The sequence below is a fragment of the Brachyhypopomus gauderio genome, chromosome 13 (assembly GCF_052324685.1).
Source record: "Brachyhypopomus gauderio isolate BG-103 chromosome 13, BGAUD_0.2, whole genome shotgun sequence".
NCBI lineage: Eukaryota > Metazoa > Chordata > Actinopteri > Gymnotiformes > Hypopomidae > Brachyhypopomus > Brachyhypopomus gauderio.
In genome coordinates this window covers 10,059,014-10,076,707 of record NC_135223.1, presented here as the reverse complement: position 1 = coordinate 10,076,707, position 17,694 = coordinate 10,059,014, and the positions used below count along the sequence as shown (strand labels likewise).

Genomic DNA, 17,694 nt, shown 5'->3' with positions numbered 1-17,694 from the left:
AAGAGAGAGAGAGAATTGCTCACCAGTGAGGAAGGACTGTGGATTGAACAACCCTGACAGCCACACCACGGCAGGAGGCACAAAGTCTTGAGTCCAAGCGTCCAGCTCCCGACACTGAGAGAGGACATCGGTGAACCTGGTAGTACACAGACTGCAGTCAACTCCACTCCAGCGGGTCACATCGTGACACGCGTGAGCTGACCAAGGCCCGGTGTCACCCGCCTATTGGCACACTCTCCTTCTGCCTGTTTAATTATTCATCTAACAGAATGATGGCAGAATGTGTGTACCATTGGGCCAGAGCTTTGGTGGAAGGGTAGGTCAGTTTGCTCCAGGTCTCGGGGACTTGGTCATAGAACAGAGCTGTCTGCAGTGTCTCCATGTCTGCAGAGATGCTCAGCTCCCCCTATAGGAGACAAAATAATACCAAATACAAAACACAAATCATTCATGACTATATCCAAGTAAGACACTTGAAAGTACTGTTTTAGTAAGTGTAGGAGCCATTTCTTATCTGCACGTATAGGTAGGTTTTTAGTGTAATTTTTTGATTTACTCACTTGGGGGAGCACTTTAGGTCACAGGTATAAAGGCAGGTGCCTGTGATGAGTAATTAGGACGGTTTGGACTGGGGAACACACGGTTCTTACCGTAGCCGTGGGGAACCAGCCAAGACAGCACATTTTTAATGCACTCAACAGCACTAAGGTGAACTAGTTTTTGTATTAACCATATTTTTTGTTGCAATAAAGAAGGAACAACCTCGAAGGATACTTTTGGCTGGAACTTCACCTTTCTTTTATGGCTTTGAGTTTGAGAACACCTTCAGTCCAAGCCGAGGCTTACAGGGTAGCCTCCACATCGTAAGAACCTGCGTGGCTCATTAAATGGACGTACATCAAAGGTTGAGGATCTGCTAAGAACTACGCCCGCATGAATTGGAAGTTTGTAACCGTCATAGGAAATTGGATTACTTGCTTGTTGCGGTGCCTACTGGTGTTGATGATCTGCTGCGAGTGAGTAAACTTATGTCTATGAAAGATGAAGCTGCTTCCCATAAACTGGTGGGTGACACTATCTTTTTGAGACTGTTCGATGTGGACTTTGCAAAGATAAAAGGCGTAGTGGCATTGCCCAATTTTATTTTTATTCACCGTGCTGTTGCGTAAAAGTGCTGTGCTGTAGAGATCTCAACTGTTGTCAGCGTCACCTTCAAACAATTAATTTTAAAGGCTTACCTAGTGGGTTTGCGCTTGGTGTGTGCTTTGCGCAACATGACAGATAAGTCTGACAAGGCTACGGCCGCCGCTCCCACATCGGAGCGCGCCGACACACCAAAAAGTCCAGTTGAAGAATTAGAAAAACGTGTGAGAATGTTAACTACAAAGGGTTTTTTAATGGCATGCGAGAACCTACAGAAGAATCGGAAATCAAAGCTTAAGCAAGCAGGCAAAATAAAAGCAAAGATAAATGAGCTGCTTTCGGTAAAGGTTACTTCTCGCACGATCAGCCAAGTCAAGAGGAATTTGAGCGAATTTACCGCTCTGTGCAAGGAAGCTATAGAGATCCAGAATACTCTGTTAGAAATGCCAATGCCTGACTCTGAATACGAAACACAACGAAGCTGGTTAATAGAAAAAACTAAGGAAATTGAAAAATTCGAAAACGATGTGTGTCGATGGTTGGCGGATGCAGTTCCTATGACTGAATTGGAATGTGAAAACGTAGCACCAGAGGTAAGGCCAGAGGACAGCGTTTCGAACGTTTCAAGTAAAGGTTCCAGACACAAAAGCCAGCTGTCTGCATGTTCCAAATCCTCCCGCGTCTCTTCAGTGCATATAAAAACAAAGGCTGAAAGGGCTGCTCTGTTAAAATCTGCTGCTGTCTTAAAAAGGATGCATGATTTGGATGCTGAGGAAGAAGTTCTGCAAATTGAGAGGGCAAGACTGAGGAGAAAAAAGGAACGGTTGGAAATGGAGGCAAAGTTGGAAGCTAATACAGCCAAGTTGTATGTCTTAGAAAATGGTGGTGGTGATGATGATGATGATGAGGGGGAGGGAGCCAATGCTATGAACGCCTATCTTCATGCACAGTTACAGTCATCTAATGTTCCTGTTTGGCACCCTAAGCCTGAGGTGTTCCACCAGGATAATGTAGCTTCACTGGTGGTGAGGCCTAAAGAGAAATGCATTTCATATGGGCTTAATAACCCTTTACCCACAGTGCAGATACCATCACGTAGACCGGCCGTATTGAGTGATAACTGTGGACCCAGGAGCCACAATCCAGTCCCAGTGCAGCATCAGCTACCGCCATCTGCACGTATGAATCCATCTACTCGGACACAGGCAAGCCATGCCGCGTCTTTTGGTAACCACCAGCTCCCTCATAACCATCTACCCACAGTGTATGATCTCATGCAGCGTCAGAATAACATCACGGCTCAGCTGGTTCATAATCAAGCTCTAGCCTCTCTTCCACCTAGAGTTATTACGGAGTTTGATGGACACCCATTGAAGTATGCCGCCTTTATCAGAGCTTTTGAACAGGCAATTGAAAGGAAAACTTCTGACAAAGAAGAGTGTCTGTACTACCTTGATCAGTACACAAGAGGGCAGCCAAGAGAGCTCGTTAGGAGCTGCTTTAACATGGCACCTGGTCAAGGCTACACCAGAGCGAAACATTTATTAAAGGAGTACTTTGGTAATGAAATGAAGATTGCGGCAGCTTATATTGACAGGGCTGTGCAATGGCCTACGGTGAAACCTGATGATGTTAACGCCTTGCAGTCTTTGTCTGTCTTCCTAAGAGATTGCTGTAATGTAATGGAAGATCTGCAGTATCTGGAGGAGATGAACGTGCCATCCAACCTGCGCTTGATGATGATGAAGTTGCCGTACAAGATGAGGGAGAGATGGAGGGCGGTTGCATGTGACCTTCAGGAGAGGCGTGGCACAAGGGCCATGTTTGCTGATTTTGTGACTTTTATTGAACGTCAGGTGAAAATTATGTCTGACCCTCTCTTTGGAGATTTGCAGGGCACACCATCATACCACACCTCCCTTAAGTTCAAGGCCAGGCCTTCTGGAAGAGGGCATGTTACCGTTGCTGCTGTCGATGCTGCCCGACCATCAAATTCCTTTGCACCCCGACATCAGCGTAAGGGTCCACCTGTACAGAAGTATGACCATGGAGCATGCTTTGTGTGTAAAGGCCAACATTCAGTGCTTAAATGTTCTGCTCTTGAGCAAATGACACATAGAGAAAAACTTGATGCTGTAAAAGAAAATCGACTCTGCTTTCGCTGCCTCATGCCAGGTCATATGAGTAAGGCATGCGATAAGCCTCTAACTTGTGCTGTGTGTGCAAAGAGCCATCCGACTATTTTACATGTTGATTCTAAAACGCCACATGTTTCAGTTAGTAATGCTCTTGTGTCATTGCAGACATGTGCCCATACAGGGGCCGGGAATGATGAATGTGTCCTTTCCATTGTGCCTGTACGGGTGAAGGCAAAGTCTGGCAGTCACATCATCAACACCTATGCCTTCCTTGACCCTGGGAGCTCAGCCTCTTTCTGCACTGAGACACTCATGAGGAAGCTGAATCTCTCCGGTGTTAAAACTAACATTCTGCTTCGCACCCTAGGCCAAGAAAGAGTAGTTAGCACCTATTCACTTAAAGGCTTTCAGATTTCTGGCCTGAATGAAGAAACATTTCTGGATTTGCCTGAAGTGTTTACTCAAAAGGCCATGCCGGTAAGCAGGAAAAACATTCTTAGTCAAGAAGATCTGGAAGAGTGGGCTTATCTCAAGTACATTAATATTCCTAGTTTGGAGGCAGATGTCGAATTACTTATAGGTACCAATGCACAGAAGCTTATGGAACCCTGGGAAGTGATCAATAGCCAAGGGGAGGGGCCATATGCAATCAGGACCCTACTGGGGTGGGTCGTGAGTGGGCCATTGAGAGGCAGGGAAGATGAGGGCAGGTATGATTGTCCGGCTGTCACTGTCAATAGGATCTCAGTTACCAAGCTACAAGATTTGTTGATTGCTCAATACAATCAGGATTTCAATGAAGCTATAGCAGATGATTCCTCTTTGTCCAGGGAAGACCATAGGTTTATGCAAATTGTTGAGTCATCCATCCATCAGGATGAGGGTCACTACTGCTTTGACTTGCCTTTCAAGGTTGCCGAAGTTACACTTCCAGACAATCGTTGTGTCGCAGAGCAGCGTCTCTTTAGTCTCCAAAGAAAGTTCAAAAGGAACAAAGAATTCCATCAAGAATACACTGAGTTCATGTCTGAAGTCATTGCGAGTGGTTATGCTGAGCCTGTGCCATGTCAACAGCTGAATAGGTCTGATGGCAGGCTTTGGTTTTTACCCCACCATGGGGTATACCATCCTAGGAAGAAAACTCTTAGGGTGGTTTTTGACTGTGCCTCTGTCTATCAAGGAATCTCACTCAATTCCCAGCTCCTGCAAGGTCCCTTGCTCACCAGTACTTTGCTTGGTGTACTCACCAGATTCAGAAAGGAATGTGTAGCCATGATGGCAGACGTCCAAGCTATGTTCCATCAGGTGAGAGTGTCTCCAGAGTACACAGATTTTTTACGTTTTTTGTGGTTTCCTGATGGTGACTTCACACTTGCGCCTATGCAGTACAGAATGAAGGTGCACCTTTTTGGAGCAGTGTCTTCACCTAGTTGTGCAAATTACGCATTGAGAAGAATTGTACAAGATTACAAAGATCACTTTGAACCATGCATTCTAAATACAATATTGCATAACTTTTATATGGATGATTGTTTGACTTCCGTGTCTTCAGAGGCAAAGGCTAGGAAGATGGTGAGTGAGCTGACCGCAGCATGTGCTAAAGGGGGGTTCCACTTGTCGAAGTGGACAAGCAACAGCAGTGAAGTCTTAGCCAGTATTCCAGATGCCCAGAGATCAAAGACCACTAGGGGACTTGATCTAGATCAAAAGGCAAATGCTGTTGAGACTGCTCTTGGCCTGCATTGGTGTATTGATGCTGATGTCCTGACTTTCAGGTTAGCCTTGGAAGAGCGCCCTCCCACACGACGTGGCATATTGTCTGTTGTGTCCTCTGTGTTTGACCCCTTAGGGTTTCTTGCGCCACTCACATTGCCAGTGAAGAGAATGCTGCAGGAGATGTGCAGGTTGAACATCGGCTGGGATGTCCATATACCCCAGGTCTTCTCTAAGCAGTGGTCCAACTGGCTTAAAAATCTGCATTATGTGGCTGAGTTCAAAGTGAATCGCTGCATGAAGCCCAACAACTTTGGGGAACCTACCTTTATGCAGCTACACCACTTCTCAGACGCCAGTGAGTATGGTTATGGGACCGTCACTTACCTCAGAATGGAGAACAAGGAGAACCAAGTGAGTCTTGCTTTCATCTTAGGAAAGGCCAGAGTAGCCCCTTTAAAGCAAACAACCATTCCCCGTCTTGAATTGACTGCTGCTGTCCTAGCTGTCCGCCTCGACAAGATGCTGAGAAGAGAATTTCAGCTTGACTTGCAGCCATCAGTGTTCTGGACAGATAGCACCACTGTTTTAAAGTATATTGCCAATGAGACCAGAAGATTTCATACATTTGTAGCCAATAGGGTGGCAGTTATTAGAGAATTGACTAGTGTTGCACAGTGGAGATACGTTGGCACAAAGTTGAACCCGGCAGATGAGGCATCCAGAGGGCTGAGTGCTGAAGAGTTCCTGGCCTGTGAGAGGTGGCTGAAGGGACCTCCATTTCTCTTAAAAGGGGAAGAGGAGTGGCCGGTTACCATTTCAGATCAGCCTATGGTCTTTTTGGAAGACCCTGAAGTGAAAAGGGAATCACTGGTGAGTGCCCTCGTAGTACAGGCACCACTGAATGCAACACAAATATTTTTAAACTACTTTTCTGATTTTAAAAGATTAAAGAGATCTGCTGCTTGGATTCTTAAATTCAGAGGTATACTTTTAACATCGTCACAAAAGAGAAAGTCCCTTAAACCTGAGCTCCAGAAAGAAAGAATAAAGGTCTCTGGCGAATCATTAACAACAGCCGATCTGCAGAGGGCAGAAGAAGCCATTATTCGCTTCTATCAGCAAGAGAAATTTCCAGAGGAAATTGCTGCACTGCAAGAAGGAAGGTCTGTGAAACGCAGCAGCGATCTCTATAAGCTCGACCCAAGGTTGCAAGATGGAATGCTGAGAGTTGGAGGTAGGCTCAGTAGGGCGGCAATGCCCGAAGAGGAGAAGCACCCTGTTATTCTGGCTAAAGATCAAAATGTATCTAAACTCATCTTGAAACATGTACACCAATGTCTTGGCCATGCAGGTCGTAATCACATGTTGTCCTTTCTCAGAAAGAAATATTGGATAACTCATGCAAACTCTGCTTGCAGGAAGGTCATTTTAGAATGTACAGAATGCCGGCGCATCCAGGGAAACATGGGGCAGCAGAAGATGGCTGACCTCCCAGAGGAACGAGTTGTGTCAGACCTGCCCGCTTTTACCAATGTAGGTGTGGATTATTTCGGCCCAGTGGAAGTGAAGAAAGGCCGAGGAAGAGTGAAGCGCTATGGTGTTTTGTTTACATGTCTGGCAAGTAGAGCAGTCCACCTTGAGGTAGCCTATGCTCTTGACACTGATTCATGTATCAACGCCATTAGGCGGTTCATGTGTCGAAGAGGTCAAATATCTCATTTAATTTCTGATAATGGCACAAACTTTATTGGAGCTGAGCGGGAGTTAAGGGAGGCCGTTTCAAAGTTGGACCACAGCAAGATCCAGCATGATCTTTTACAAAATGGGCTAACGTGGTCTTTTAACCCTCCAGCAGGCGCTCACCATGGCGGAGTTTGGGAGCGTTTGATCCGGCTTGTGAAGCGTGTCCTGGCCTCCACACTCAGACTTCAAACCCTGGACGATGAAGGCTTCCACACAGTTCTTTGTGAGATCGAAGCAATCTTGAATAGTCGACCAATCACGAAGGCCTCAGAAGATGTCAATGACTTGGAAGCTCTCACCCCTAACCACCTTCTCCTCCTGAAGACAAAGCCACTCCTACCCCCGGGGTTGTTCCAAAGGGATGACTTGTATCTGAAGAGAAGATGGCGACAGGTGCAATTTCTCTCTGACCTTTTCTGGAAACGCTGGGTGAGGGAGTACTTACCGCTGCTCCAGGAGAGACATAAGTGGATGAGGCCAAGGAGAAGCTTTGCCGTTGGCGACATCGTGGTTGTGATGGAGCCGTTGGCTCCAAGAGGGTCCTGGCAGATGGCACGAGTCACACAGACGTATCCAGACAAGAGAGGCCATGTGCGTTCAGTCCAGTTGAGAACAAAAACGGGGCAACTGGAAAGGCCAGTTACAAAGATATGCCTCTTGATGGAAGCCGAAGTCCCAAGTTCCAAGACCCAAGATGATGATATAGATGGTTGAGATGATGGGTAGACCTGGATGCTTGAGAAGATACTTAGTTTTAGGAACTAATTTAGTTTAGCTCTGCACAAATGGCTCCTTAGGTTAAATGGGTAATTGTGGTTTGATATTCTCTCACAATTAGGGGCCGGGGTGTAGGAGCCATTTCTTATCTGCACGTATAGGTAGGTTTTTAGTGTAATTTTTTGATTTACTCACTTGGGGGAGCACTTTAGGTCACAGGTATAAAGGCAGGTGCCTGTGATGAGTAATTAGGACGGTTTGGACTGGGGAACACACGGTTCTTACCGTAGCCGTGGGGAACCAGCCCAGACAGCACATTTTTAATGCACTCAACAGCACTAAGGTGAACTAGTTTTTGTATTAACCATATTTTTTGTTGCAATAAAGAAGGAACAACCTCGAAGGATACTTTTGGCTGGAACTTCACCTTTCTTTTATGGCTTTGAGTTTGAGAACACCTTCAGTCCAAGCCGAGGCTTACAGGGTAGCCTCCACAGTAAGTATCCTGTTTCTCAGTGATTTACTTTAACCTACAAACACGATGGTTGCCAATGGCAGTTAAGCCGACATAACAAGCCCCTGGATTCTGAATGGCCGTGTTGGGGTTGGGTTTCGTGTACCTTCAGGACGAGGTCCAGTTCCCTAAGAGAGCTGTGTATGTGGGTGAGCAGCAGGTTCATGCGCTCACACTCCTGCACACACACCAGGACCAGCGGTCCGCGCTGGCCAGTCTTGGCCAGAAGCGCGGCCACGTCGTACTCCTCGGGCAGCTTCTCCAGCAGGTCGTCCAGCACCACCTTCACCTGATGCCACAGCGGGTCGGAAAGAGAAGAAACCCGAACAACTGAAACAACTGAACGAATGTCCACAGACTCTGTTATTGTGTCATTTCCTGAATAGAACAGAACCGAACCACTGCAGTCTAGCTGAATACTGAAGACTGGATCAATGGAGTGCTTTAAACCTGACGTGTTTCTCTTCATTTAAGGGACCCAACTGTGACAGATGGTAGGAGAATTTCCCTACAGTCATATTACAAACAAGTCGATTAAAAAACATTGTTAATAAAACAATAATCATTCCAATACTAGATTAGGTTAAACACTACATTGGGTTCATTCCACTAGGTTCAGAAATATAAAAAAGTGATTAATGTATGCCCATATGAGTACTGTTATGGGTTCTGTTATATGCGAGTGTTATATGGCTGCATACTGTTATATGAGTACTAAACATGGTTCTTCACAGTGATTATTGAACAGGGTAGTTGGTAAGAATAGTGTCAATCATAATGAGAGTGATCATACAGTGGCTATGACTGGGAAAAGGGCTGCAAGAATACTGATCTGAGGTCAGTTTAAAGGTGATAATATAATGGGGTGGTAGTAGAATCATAAGTTATCTAAGTGAAGTTAGTTATCAGCTGAGGCTGAAAGGATATTGTTCTGTGATCAGTCATAGCAAGAGTACTTATACAGTTAAGGCAGGAGCTGTAAGAATACAAATGTGTGACTATGACTCCTGATATCAAGTCAAATGACATTAGCTAATGTTGCTAGCTAGTTACATCACAGCTAATTACTATCTGTCAGTGTTGTTAATCAAAACTGTACAGCTTGCTGTATAATCAAATGAACATGCTGGTATGTGCTCACGGATGTATTTACATCGCTATGGCTACTGTGACCATATGCAGTTATCAGGGTAACAGCAAACAATCGTATTAACTCTCCCGTGAAGTTTAAACGTAATAATTACTGAGCCCAAACAGTTGAAGGAAATGTCCTCAACAAATGGGGACAGAATAGGGACCAAAACGACTGTAGCACAGCTGCAGTGTCCCTGGTCCTTAGAGCAGCTACAAACACAGAGTTAGTGGGTCCACATGCATGAATCTTTTAAGCCCTCTGTGCATTTCTCATTCTAAGCTTATTTCTTTAACAATTTGTACTTCTCCACTATAACACTAGTTATGTTAAAATCCTCTGTAAGCTATGGTTGACACCAAAATTGAAGACTGAGTAAAACAATTTTTTTGTGGTCAGTCACCATCACTAGTGTAGTGTAAAAGAGATCGTTCATCATTCACTCTTGGGTGAACCAGATTTATACTGGGCTGTCAGTTACACTGGGCTGTTAATTATACTGGGCTATCAGATCATTTTCCCAATTATGTGACATAATTTATGTGGCAACCTATCACAAAAAACACATTCACAACAATTTGGGTCATGATCCAGAGATGAAAGAGCATGACATCAGACCTTCTCATCCACGCTCTGGGCCGACTCCACTCCCACTGCCCAGTCACGGGGCTGCAGTTCCAGCAGCGTCCTGAAGAGGGCGCCGGACGTGGCGGTCATATATTCTATCCCCGCGTTGAGGTGCAGCCCATAGAGGCTGGGGTTCTCTGCTGGCAGCCTCTCGTCCACGTAGCTATGGTAGCCGACGTAGTCCAGGTCAGGAGGAGCAGGGAAGCCGGGACACAGGAACAGTGTTTCTTCAAACTAAATGTAGAAAAGACAAATCCAGTTATTCCTGTGGGTTGGTGCTAATAACAAGGCACAATTAATGCACGGTACACATTTTTCCAGCTTAGAGTACCTTGTGTTCAGGACTGTCTATTCTACCTTGGAGATTCCAAGCAACTACGTAGCACTTTTGTAAGTCGCTCTGGATAAGAGCGTCTGCTAAATTCCATAAATGTAAATTTAACATGGAAATAAATATGCAAAGTACATCAAAATGAATCGTAATTCCACTTTAATGACTTTTTTGTCGTGATTTATCTCGTGATTGATCTCATGATCAGCCTTTCTGGTTTTGTGCGTCTCACACTCATTCTCCATTCCCAGCACATCTCTAATCTGGGCGTTGGGAGCAGCAGGACCGGGCATCTCACAGCTCGCGCGTCGGCCAAATGAGCGCGTGCGGGGATCGATAGCTGGGTGCGCGCGGGCTACGGGAGGAGCGCGAGCCTAACGCGGGTGATTGATGGCTGCTCGCCCCTCCGACCTAATGAGAGCCGCAGGAAGGTCCAGGGAAAAGCCCTGACTGTGAGCAGGATCAGTAACACACCTCAGCACACACACCCACATACAGGGAGACACTCAGGTGTGAGGGAGGATTTAGTACAGTAAACCCTAAAGGTGAAATGTATTTCACACGTATTGTATCAATTGTGCTAAATGTGATTCGAGGTGTTTTGTGTACTTAGTTTGAAACATCTTGAAACATTTTAAATGGAAGGTGTTATATATTTTTAAAGGTTAAAAAACTGCGTTATGTATGTTCATTACTGCCTCATTTCAATTGATGTAGTACAAGAATGCACCACTAGATGCCACCAGGAACCCAATCATACACCCTTCATTTTTGGACCCGTTTTTTGAAAATCTCTCATAATGGTTTTGTATCGCAGTAATTTTTTCAACTAAAGATTTAAACATCAGTTTTGCTCAGATGTAAGCGAATGTAGAGTTAACATGTTTTGTTGTGAATTCCTTTACCATCTTGGGATTGATCAGCTCCTGTAGGTACGTGCGGCAGAGTCTCCTGTCCCAGTCATCTGTGATGTGTCCTCCATACATGACCTCTCCAACCAGATAACACAGGTCTTCCCACGGCACCTCGACGGCAGCACAAGGAGATAAGGAACTGTACGCTTTCCAGCATCTAAAATGACTACCGCCACATGTGACTTTCTTTGAGCACCTCTGCTGTCAACAGCTCCGGGCCAGAACTAAAGCTTGAGCACAAACGCACCACACAGATCTGATGGTACAACTACTATCTCTGACTACTAAAACCATAACCTACTTCCCTTCTCAGGGAAGGTCTGCTAGGTTCGTTGGACACACCGGTGGCGAGCGGTGAAGGGTCGCTCTCGTTTGGGAGAGAACCGCGCGAGGGTGCACTTCGCAGCAGATGACAGAAGCTGCAAGTTCACAGTCATTTGTACCTGTATTGTTCTGCAAATTGCTTCCTTCATCTGCTCTAATTGCAGTGATCACTTACGGAGCAGCGCGATATGTCACGCTCCGTGCCTGTAATTACATGTAGCACCTAATGTAATTGGCCGCCTAATGAATCCGTTCTCCACGCAGATACAGGTTACTGTTTGGTTAACATAATGAAGGACATTACTTTTTTCGTTTTTTGGAGGGGAGGGGGAGATGCACTGGAAGCATAATTGGTTGTGACCAGCGCGGTGTGGAGGACGCAAGAGAGCGTTGTGACCGGCTCTGGCGCATGAGGCGAGACAAGACTGGCTTTGCGCTCTCTCTCAGGTGTGTGCTGATTACAGCTGTGCTGGGTGAGGAACACAGTCCCATGGCACAGATTCGTCATTCAGTGGATGCATCAGTGCATGTCGTAGGATTAAAGTGAAGAAGTACACCGATCACCTGACGCATTTCTTACGTGCAAATGAAATGTGTTATTTGGGAGTTATGCATTAAGAGTAGCAGTATCCCACTGCCTTGAGAAGGACCTTCTGTGACCCAACACAAATTAATGGTTTCCTCTCATAAAAGAAAAGGTTTTTATAGTGCTATGGTCTATCCAGTCCTTGTACTAACGGAGCAGGAGCTTGGTTCGCATGGCCGGCAGTAAGTCAGACTGGTTCCCAGTGGGAGTTAGACTCCGCCAGGGCTGCCCTTTGTCACCGATTCTGTTCATAACTGTACCGGACCATTGTGGTGAAGAGAAAGCTGAACCAAAAGGCAAAACTCTCAATTTACTGGTCAATCTACGTTCTTGGTCATGAGCTCTGGGTAGTGACCAAAAGAATGAGAACACAAATACAAGCGGCTGAAATGAGTTTTCTCCACAGGGTGTCTGGGCTCTCCCTTAGAGATAAGGTGCGGAGTACGGTCATTCTGGAGAAGGTCGAAGTAGAGTCACTGCTCCTCCATGTAGAGAGGAGCTAGTTAAGGTGGTTCAGGTATGACCGTCCGGATGCCACCTGGACGCCCCCAGGCATGTCCAACTGGGAGGAGACCCTGGGGAAGACCCAGGACACACTGGAGAGATTATATATCTTGGCTGTCCTGGCAACGCCTCGGTATACCCTCAGAAGAGCTAGAAGAGGGGGCTGGGGAGAGGGTAACCTGGACCTCTTTGTTTAGGTTACTGCCCCCGCAACCCGGACCCGGATTAGCGGATGATGATGGATGGATGGATGGATGAATGCATTAGGAACAAATCAGCTTTCACTCAAGATCTGCACTGAGATGTAACCCAACTTTTTATATTCATAATTGAATAATTTATCAAATAAATCTAAAAGATTACTTTTTAATGAACAGATCTTTCTTTTAGTAGGAGTAAAGCCTTACTTTGGACTGAGCTTCAAGATAGTTGTACAGCACGTTAACAGAGATGGTGAGGTCACTACTGTTGAAGGGGTAGCAGCGGTTCCAGCCCTGGGGCCCAAACCTCCTCCTCTCACTGACAGCCGCGTGGAAATAGCACAGGGAGAAGAGGAGGCCTTTAAACTCCTGCTCATGGGAGCTCATCTCCAGAGTGTCCTGCCAATCACACCACAACAATGTCCTTCAGTGACCTAGACTGCACATTGTTATGACCACAGCTGCTTTACAGGTTACTGTACAAAGGCCTCCGACAGAACTATTCAAAAAATATCACAGAGGTTAAAATGGGCAGGTAAATATCGCCGGTACTGGGAGCAGTTCTGTAGCAGATGTAAACACAGGATTATATGTCATTTCCACAGGTTCCTTTAGTAACGTTTTGTAAATTCTCTGTAGAGATGATCTGAGGAGTGTGGCGAAGGGTGGATAAAGGGTGTAAGAGGATCTGTGTGTGTGTGTGTGTGTGTTGGGGGGGTTCTCCGACCTGGCTGAAGTTGTGCAGTGCGGTGTGCAGGCTGGCGTTCATGCCCGTGGGCGGCTCGTGCGTGAGCTTGATGGCGTTCTCCAGGATGCCGCGGGGGATGACGTGCTGCTCAGGGCTGGGGGGGGGCTCCCCACTCATGAACACCCTGCACTGGGGGTGAGCCCCGCCGCACACGTGCTCCAGCAGCTCCTCCAGACGACCCAGCCAGCGCTCCACCAAATGGACGTTCTGATTCACAAACGCAGTCGTTTATCCTCACGAAGGCCTCACCAAACTCTGATGTCACGAAACTCTGATGTCACCAAACTCTGAGGTGCGCGGTACCTGCAGAATGACCCAGTGGCCTTTGGCAGCTGCTGTGTGCAGGGCCTTCTCAGCCACGCTCTCCTGACCCTGGCCCAGAGACACGTGGTGGAGGTTCCCCAGCTCTGAGCAGAAGCCCAGCTTCAGGCCTGCACAACACAACCACATTCACCACAAAGCTAAAGAGGGCCGGAGGGAAGATGTCCGTTAGGGTCGTTTAGCGAGCGCGTTTCCTGCAGAACGTACCGAGGGTTTCAACGTCTTTCAGTGGGTTGATTCCAGGAGACAGGATGAAGAACACTGGTGTGGAAGGACCGGTCTCCTCGTAGGACCTCTCCAATTCTGCTCCATCTGTATCCACATATCTGGAGCCCAAACTCTCTTCCACAAAGTTCCTACAGTAGAATAATGAAGCAAAAAAAAAAAAAAAACCCATTCACAAAGATACCGCAATGACCTACTATACAAACGCACAATCAGTCATACAGTAATGACCTACTGCTAGGTCTGCGTCAGCTGTTACACATGTATGTAAATTAAGTTGCGTTTTTGGCGGGCTATAAGGTTAAACCTGAGAGCGTAGCTCATTCTGTCGGGCCGCATGGCTCTGAGGATGATGAGTTTCTGCAGAGCGCTCTTCTTCTTCCAGTCCAGAGGGAGGCGCTCTCTCTCTGGACACTCAGACTCCACCAGCTTTCTCCATCGCTTAGCTGAGCCCTCCACATCCCGGTCCAGGCCTTGAAACGCCTCCACCGCTGAGAGTGCCTGAAGCACACGTTCATGTTATGTAGGTTATTAGAATGCATATAAACATTGTAATACGTAATCTCTAATACTGTAGTGCTAATATTGTAATGGCTGAATGGCCCGATATAGTGTCTGCAAAGCTCAGCTTGAAACAGTGGAAGAGCAGACCCATGTTTACCCTGATGGCTCCCCAGGCCTGTGCTGACAGGAAGCTGACGGGACTACCACTGTTGACCTCCACAGGCAGACGCAGCAGTAACTCCAGCTCCTCAGCCTCAATGCTCCCTCTCATCAGGAGAACCTGAAGAAGAGCAGAAGAGCACCGTGACTGGAGCACCTCGGCTCTCTACCAGACGTCTCCGTTCGCCTCGCCCCGCCTCAGCCCAGGGAGAACCAACCCGCCCCCACCCCACCCAAACCACTCGCCCCAGAGCCGGCCGGCTGAGGCGGGGGTGTGCTCGGACGCTGAGGTAATCGGTATGAGTGCCGTGAGCCCCTCGTGACAGGGCCTGATGGAAGTTAATGTAGGGGCAAAAAAGTGTGCTGATTGATGCAGATGACAGGGCAGCTGGGGGAAGGAGGGAGGGAGCAAGGAGGCGGGGCCAGCCGGCATGGGGACCGCCCCCCTCACCTGGAAGGCCGTGTGGCTCAGGAAGGTGAGTCGGTCCCTCTGGAAGAGGCCCCGGCTGGCGTACAGGAAGACGGAGTAGGTGACAGCCTCGGTGAGGGAGTGGACACGCTCAGACACGTCCTCGGCCCACGGAGCTTGTTGGAGGGCTCTGTGGAACACTGCGCTGAAGGCCTGCAGGTGAAGAACAGATCCTGAAGGCCCACTCACAGCAGAACCAAACCTTATTTGAGCAGAACTCCGGCGTGGAACGATTCAGTTTGGAAACAGCAATACGATATGCAGTATAAGAGTGGTGAGGTTTTACCTTGAGCGAGTACTGGTACATAGGGTTGATGTTGTGTAGCTCTTTAATAATAAAGTAGAGAAGTGCAGCTCTCTGGGCTGTGGGGCGGTAGAGCTCACGGGCTTCGTTGAGTTTCAGCTCGTTTTCTCTCGCCTCTACAACCTGTCAAAGATAGAAATACACTCAGTAGCCATTTTACTGGAAACGCCTTCCAGAAGTATGGTTAGAATGTAGAGCTCAACTGTGTAAGCTATCCTCTATCCCTTCACCAGTCTAATCATCTAATAATAATAATAATAATAAATATAGCCGCAAGCGGCGATTGGCGGGTTCACACAAAAAAAGGCAAAAAAGCCCAAAGGGTCTTTTAGACAAACAAATTGGCCTCTTGGCCTCAATAGGCAAAAAGAAGCCCAATAGGTCCTTTAGACCCAAAAGTGAATAGAAGCTGTTTGAGTGGAAAAAATGCATAAGTAAATCAATGTGACAAAACATTCAATTCAACTGAGGCACTAAAGGCCCAAAAGGATCAAAATAATGTGTATTGGCAAAATGATTCAGATCACAGAACTAAATCACATGCTGAGGTCAGCTTTGTGTGCGTTTGTGTGGTGTTTCGTGTGAGCAATTGTTTTCAGTCAGTTTCGGTGTTTGGCCACTAGATGGAGCCCAAGTACTATCATACTGATATCTCATTAATCTCAGTAATGCAATGACATTTTGGTGAATTAAAAGGTTCATTTCTGGTCAGGCAGTGCACTTTTTGTTATGAGATGTAATTGCAATGTTATAGACCTCATTGATCTGAATCATACAAGCCCCATTACTTGTCTGTATTCTGCATAACAAGATTGCTGCGTGAGTTTTTATGATTTCTCAGGTTTTTGGGTACTGTAGCGCCTCCGACAGGCCAATTTGAACCACACTTGGCCTACCTCACAAGGACCTCAGTCTATAAAAGCCTTTCAAATTGGGAGTTGATGACTTACATGGTTTATGAGTTATAGCAATAAAGGTCATTTATGGCATGGCCAGAAGGATATAATGGAAAAATTGACCAATCAGACAAATAAAAATGCAACATTTTTTCCTTATTTAGTTAACTACAGTGTCTACAGATTATGCCTATGCCATTTTTGCCATCATTGGATCAAATTCCTAGGACTAGTTCTTAAAGAGCTATTTTCAAACAATTGATGAATGTGACAAAAGTATGCATTTTTTAATAGGACTTGTAATTGCAAAGTTGTCAGGTCTACTGCAAGGTATAAAAAGAAACAAGTTGCATGTTCCTAAGTGAAAATTTGGAGGAGTTATGCATGATTTTCACAAACAGCGCCACCTAGTGGCCAAATGTTTCAACACTGCACAGTATGACACATAGTCCTGGGATATGCACAGTGATGAGGTTTCATGTTGATTGGCCAATGGTAAGTCTGTCAAATGGCCAATTAATTCAAATAAAAATTAATTGGCTCATGGCGGCCATGTTTTTTGAGTGATGAGGTCATCATTGTGTGCCTTGATACCACTTGGGCCCCTGATGATGCCTGTAAAGTTTGGGCTTGATGTGACTAATGGTTTCTGAGAAACAAATTTCCCCATGTTATAGCGCCCCCTATTGGACAATCGTGGCCAGCTTTGACCTGTGACCTCTGAGTCATGTGCCCTAACAACTGATAAATTTTCATAAAGATAGGTCAAAGCATTGCTGAGATATAGCTGCTGAAGTCAATTTGGCCACGCCTCAGAGCTATTGATTGACATGTGACAACCAGACTGTATACCAATGTCACAGTTTTGTTGATGTTCCTTGATAATGAGATTCTTGTGAATATTTTGACACCAAGATTGTGGTGATCAGATGAAAAACCAGGGACTAGTATGAAAAAGTAGGTTTTGCATATTATGCAAATTAGCAAAAATCTAAGTAGGCGGAGCTTAATGGTTCTTGAGGCTTTTTTGTTTGTCTGGAGCCAAGGAATGCACCTGAAGTGGAATTTTGTTTCTACGACCTACGGGGTGGGAGATATGAACCCAAACGCAAAATGCTGCGCTATAGCGCCACCATGAGGCCAATTTGGGTGTCTGTACTTAAGCACGGTCCCGCAAACAGACTACACCAGTCTGCCAAGTTTGGTCTCCCTGGGCCTTACGGTTTAGGCTGCAGTATGCGTTTTATGCGGAGAAAAATAATAATAATAAATATAGCCGCAAGCGGCGATTGGCGGGTTCACACAAAAAAAGGCAAAAAAGCCCAAAGGGTCTTTTAGACAAACAAATTGGCCTCTTGGCCTCAATAGGCAAAAAGAAGCCCAATAGGTCCTTTAGACCCAAAAGTGAATAGAAGCTGTTTGAGTGGAAAAAATGCATAAGTAAATCAATGTGACAAAACATTCAATTCAACTGAGGCA

General features: G+C 46.2%; 1 protein-coding gene across 1 annotated transcript in view; it reads right to left on the bottom strand.

The window, feature by feature from the left end:
• The window catches only part of LOC143473663 (dynein axonemal heavy chain 11), a 109,716-nt gene that overhangs the window by 2,101 nt on the left and 89,921 nt on the right, over positions 1–17,694 (bottom strand). Inside the window, exons 68-80 of the mRNA XM_076970754.1 lie at positions 15,302–15,442; positions 14,998–15,168; positions 14,545–14,667; positions 14,191–14,384; positions 13,866–14,014; positions 13,641–13,768; positions 13,317–13,544; positions 12,797–12,988; positions 10,967–11,086; positions 9,722–9,964; positions 8,078–8,260; positions 291–406; positions 24–136 (exon numbers count right to left, since the gene is read on the bottom strand). Of these exons, the coding sequence (XP_076826869.1) occupies positions 24–136; positions 291–406; positions 8,078–8,260; positions 9,722–9,964; positions 10,967–11,086; positions 12,797–12,988; positions 13,317–13,544; positions 13,641–13,768; positions 13,866–14,014; positions 14,191–14,384; positions 14,545–14,667; positions 14,998–15,168; positions 15,302–15,442 (2,101 nt within the window). The remainder of the gene's footprint in view (positions 1–23; positions 137–290; positions 407–8,077; positions 8,261–9,721; positions 9,965–10,966; positions 11,087–12,796; positions 12,989–13,316; positions 13,545–13,640; positions 13,769–13,865; positions 14,015–14,190; positions 14,385–14,544; positions 14,668–14,997; positions 15,169–15,301; positions 15,443–17,694) is intronic.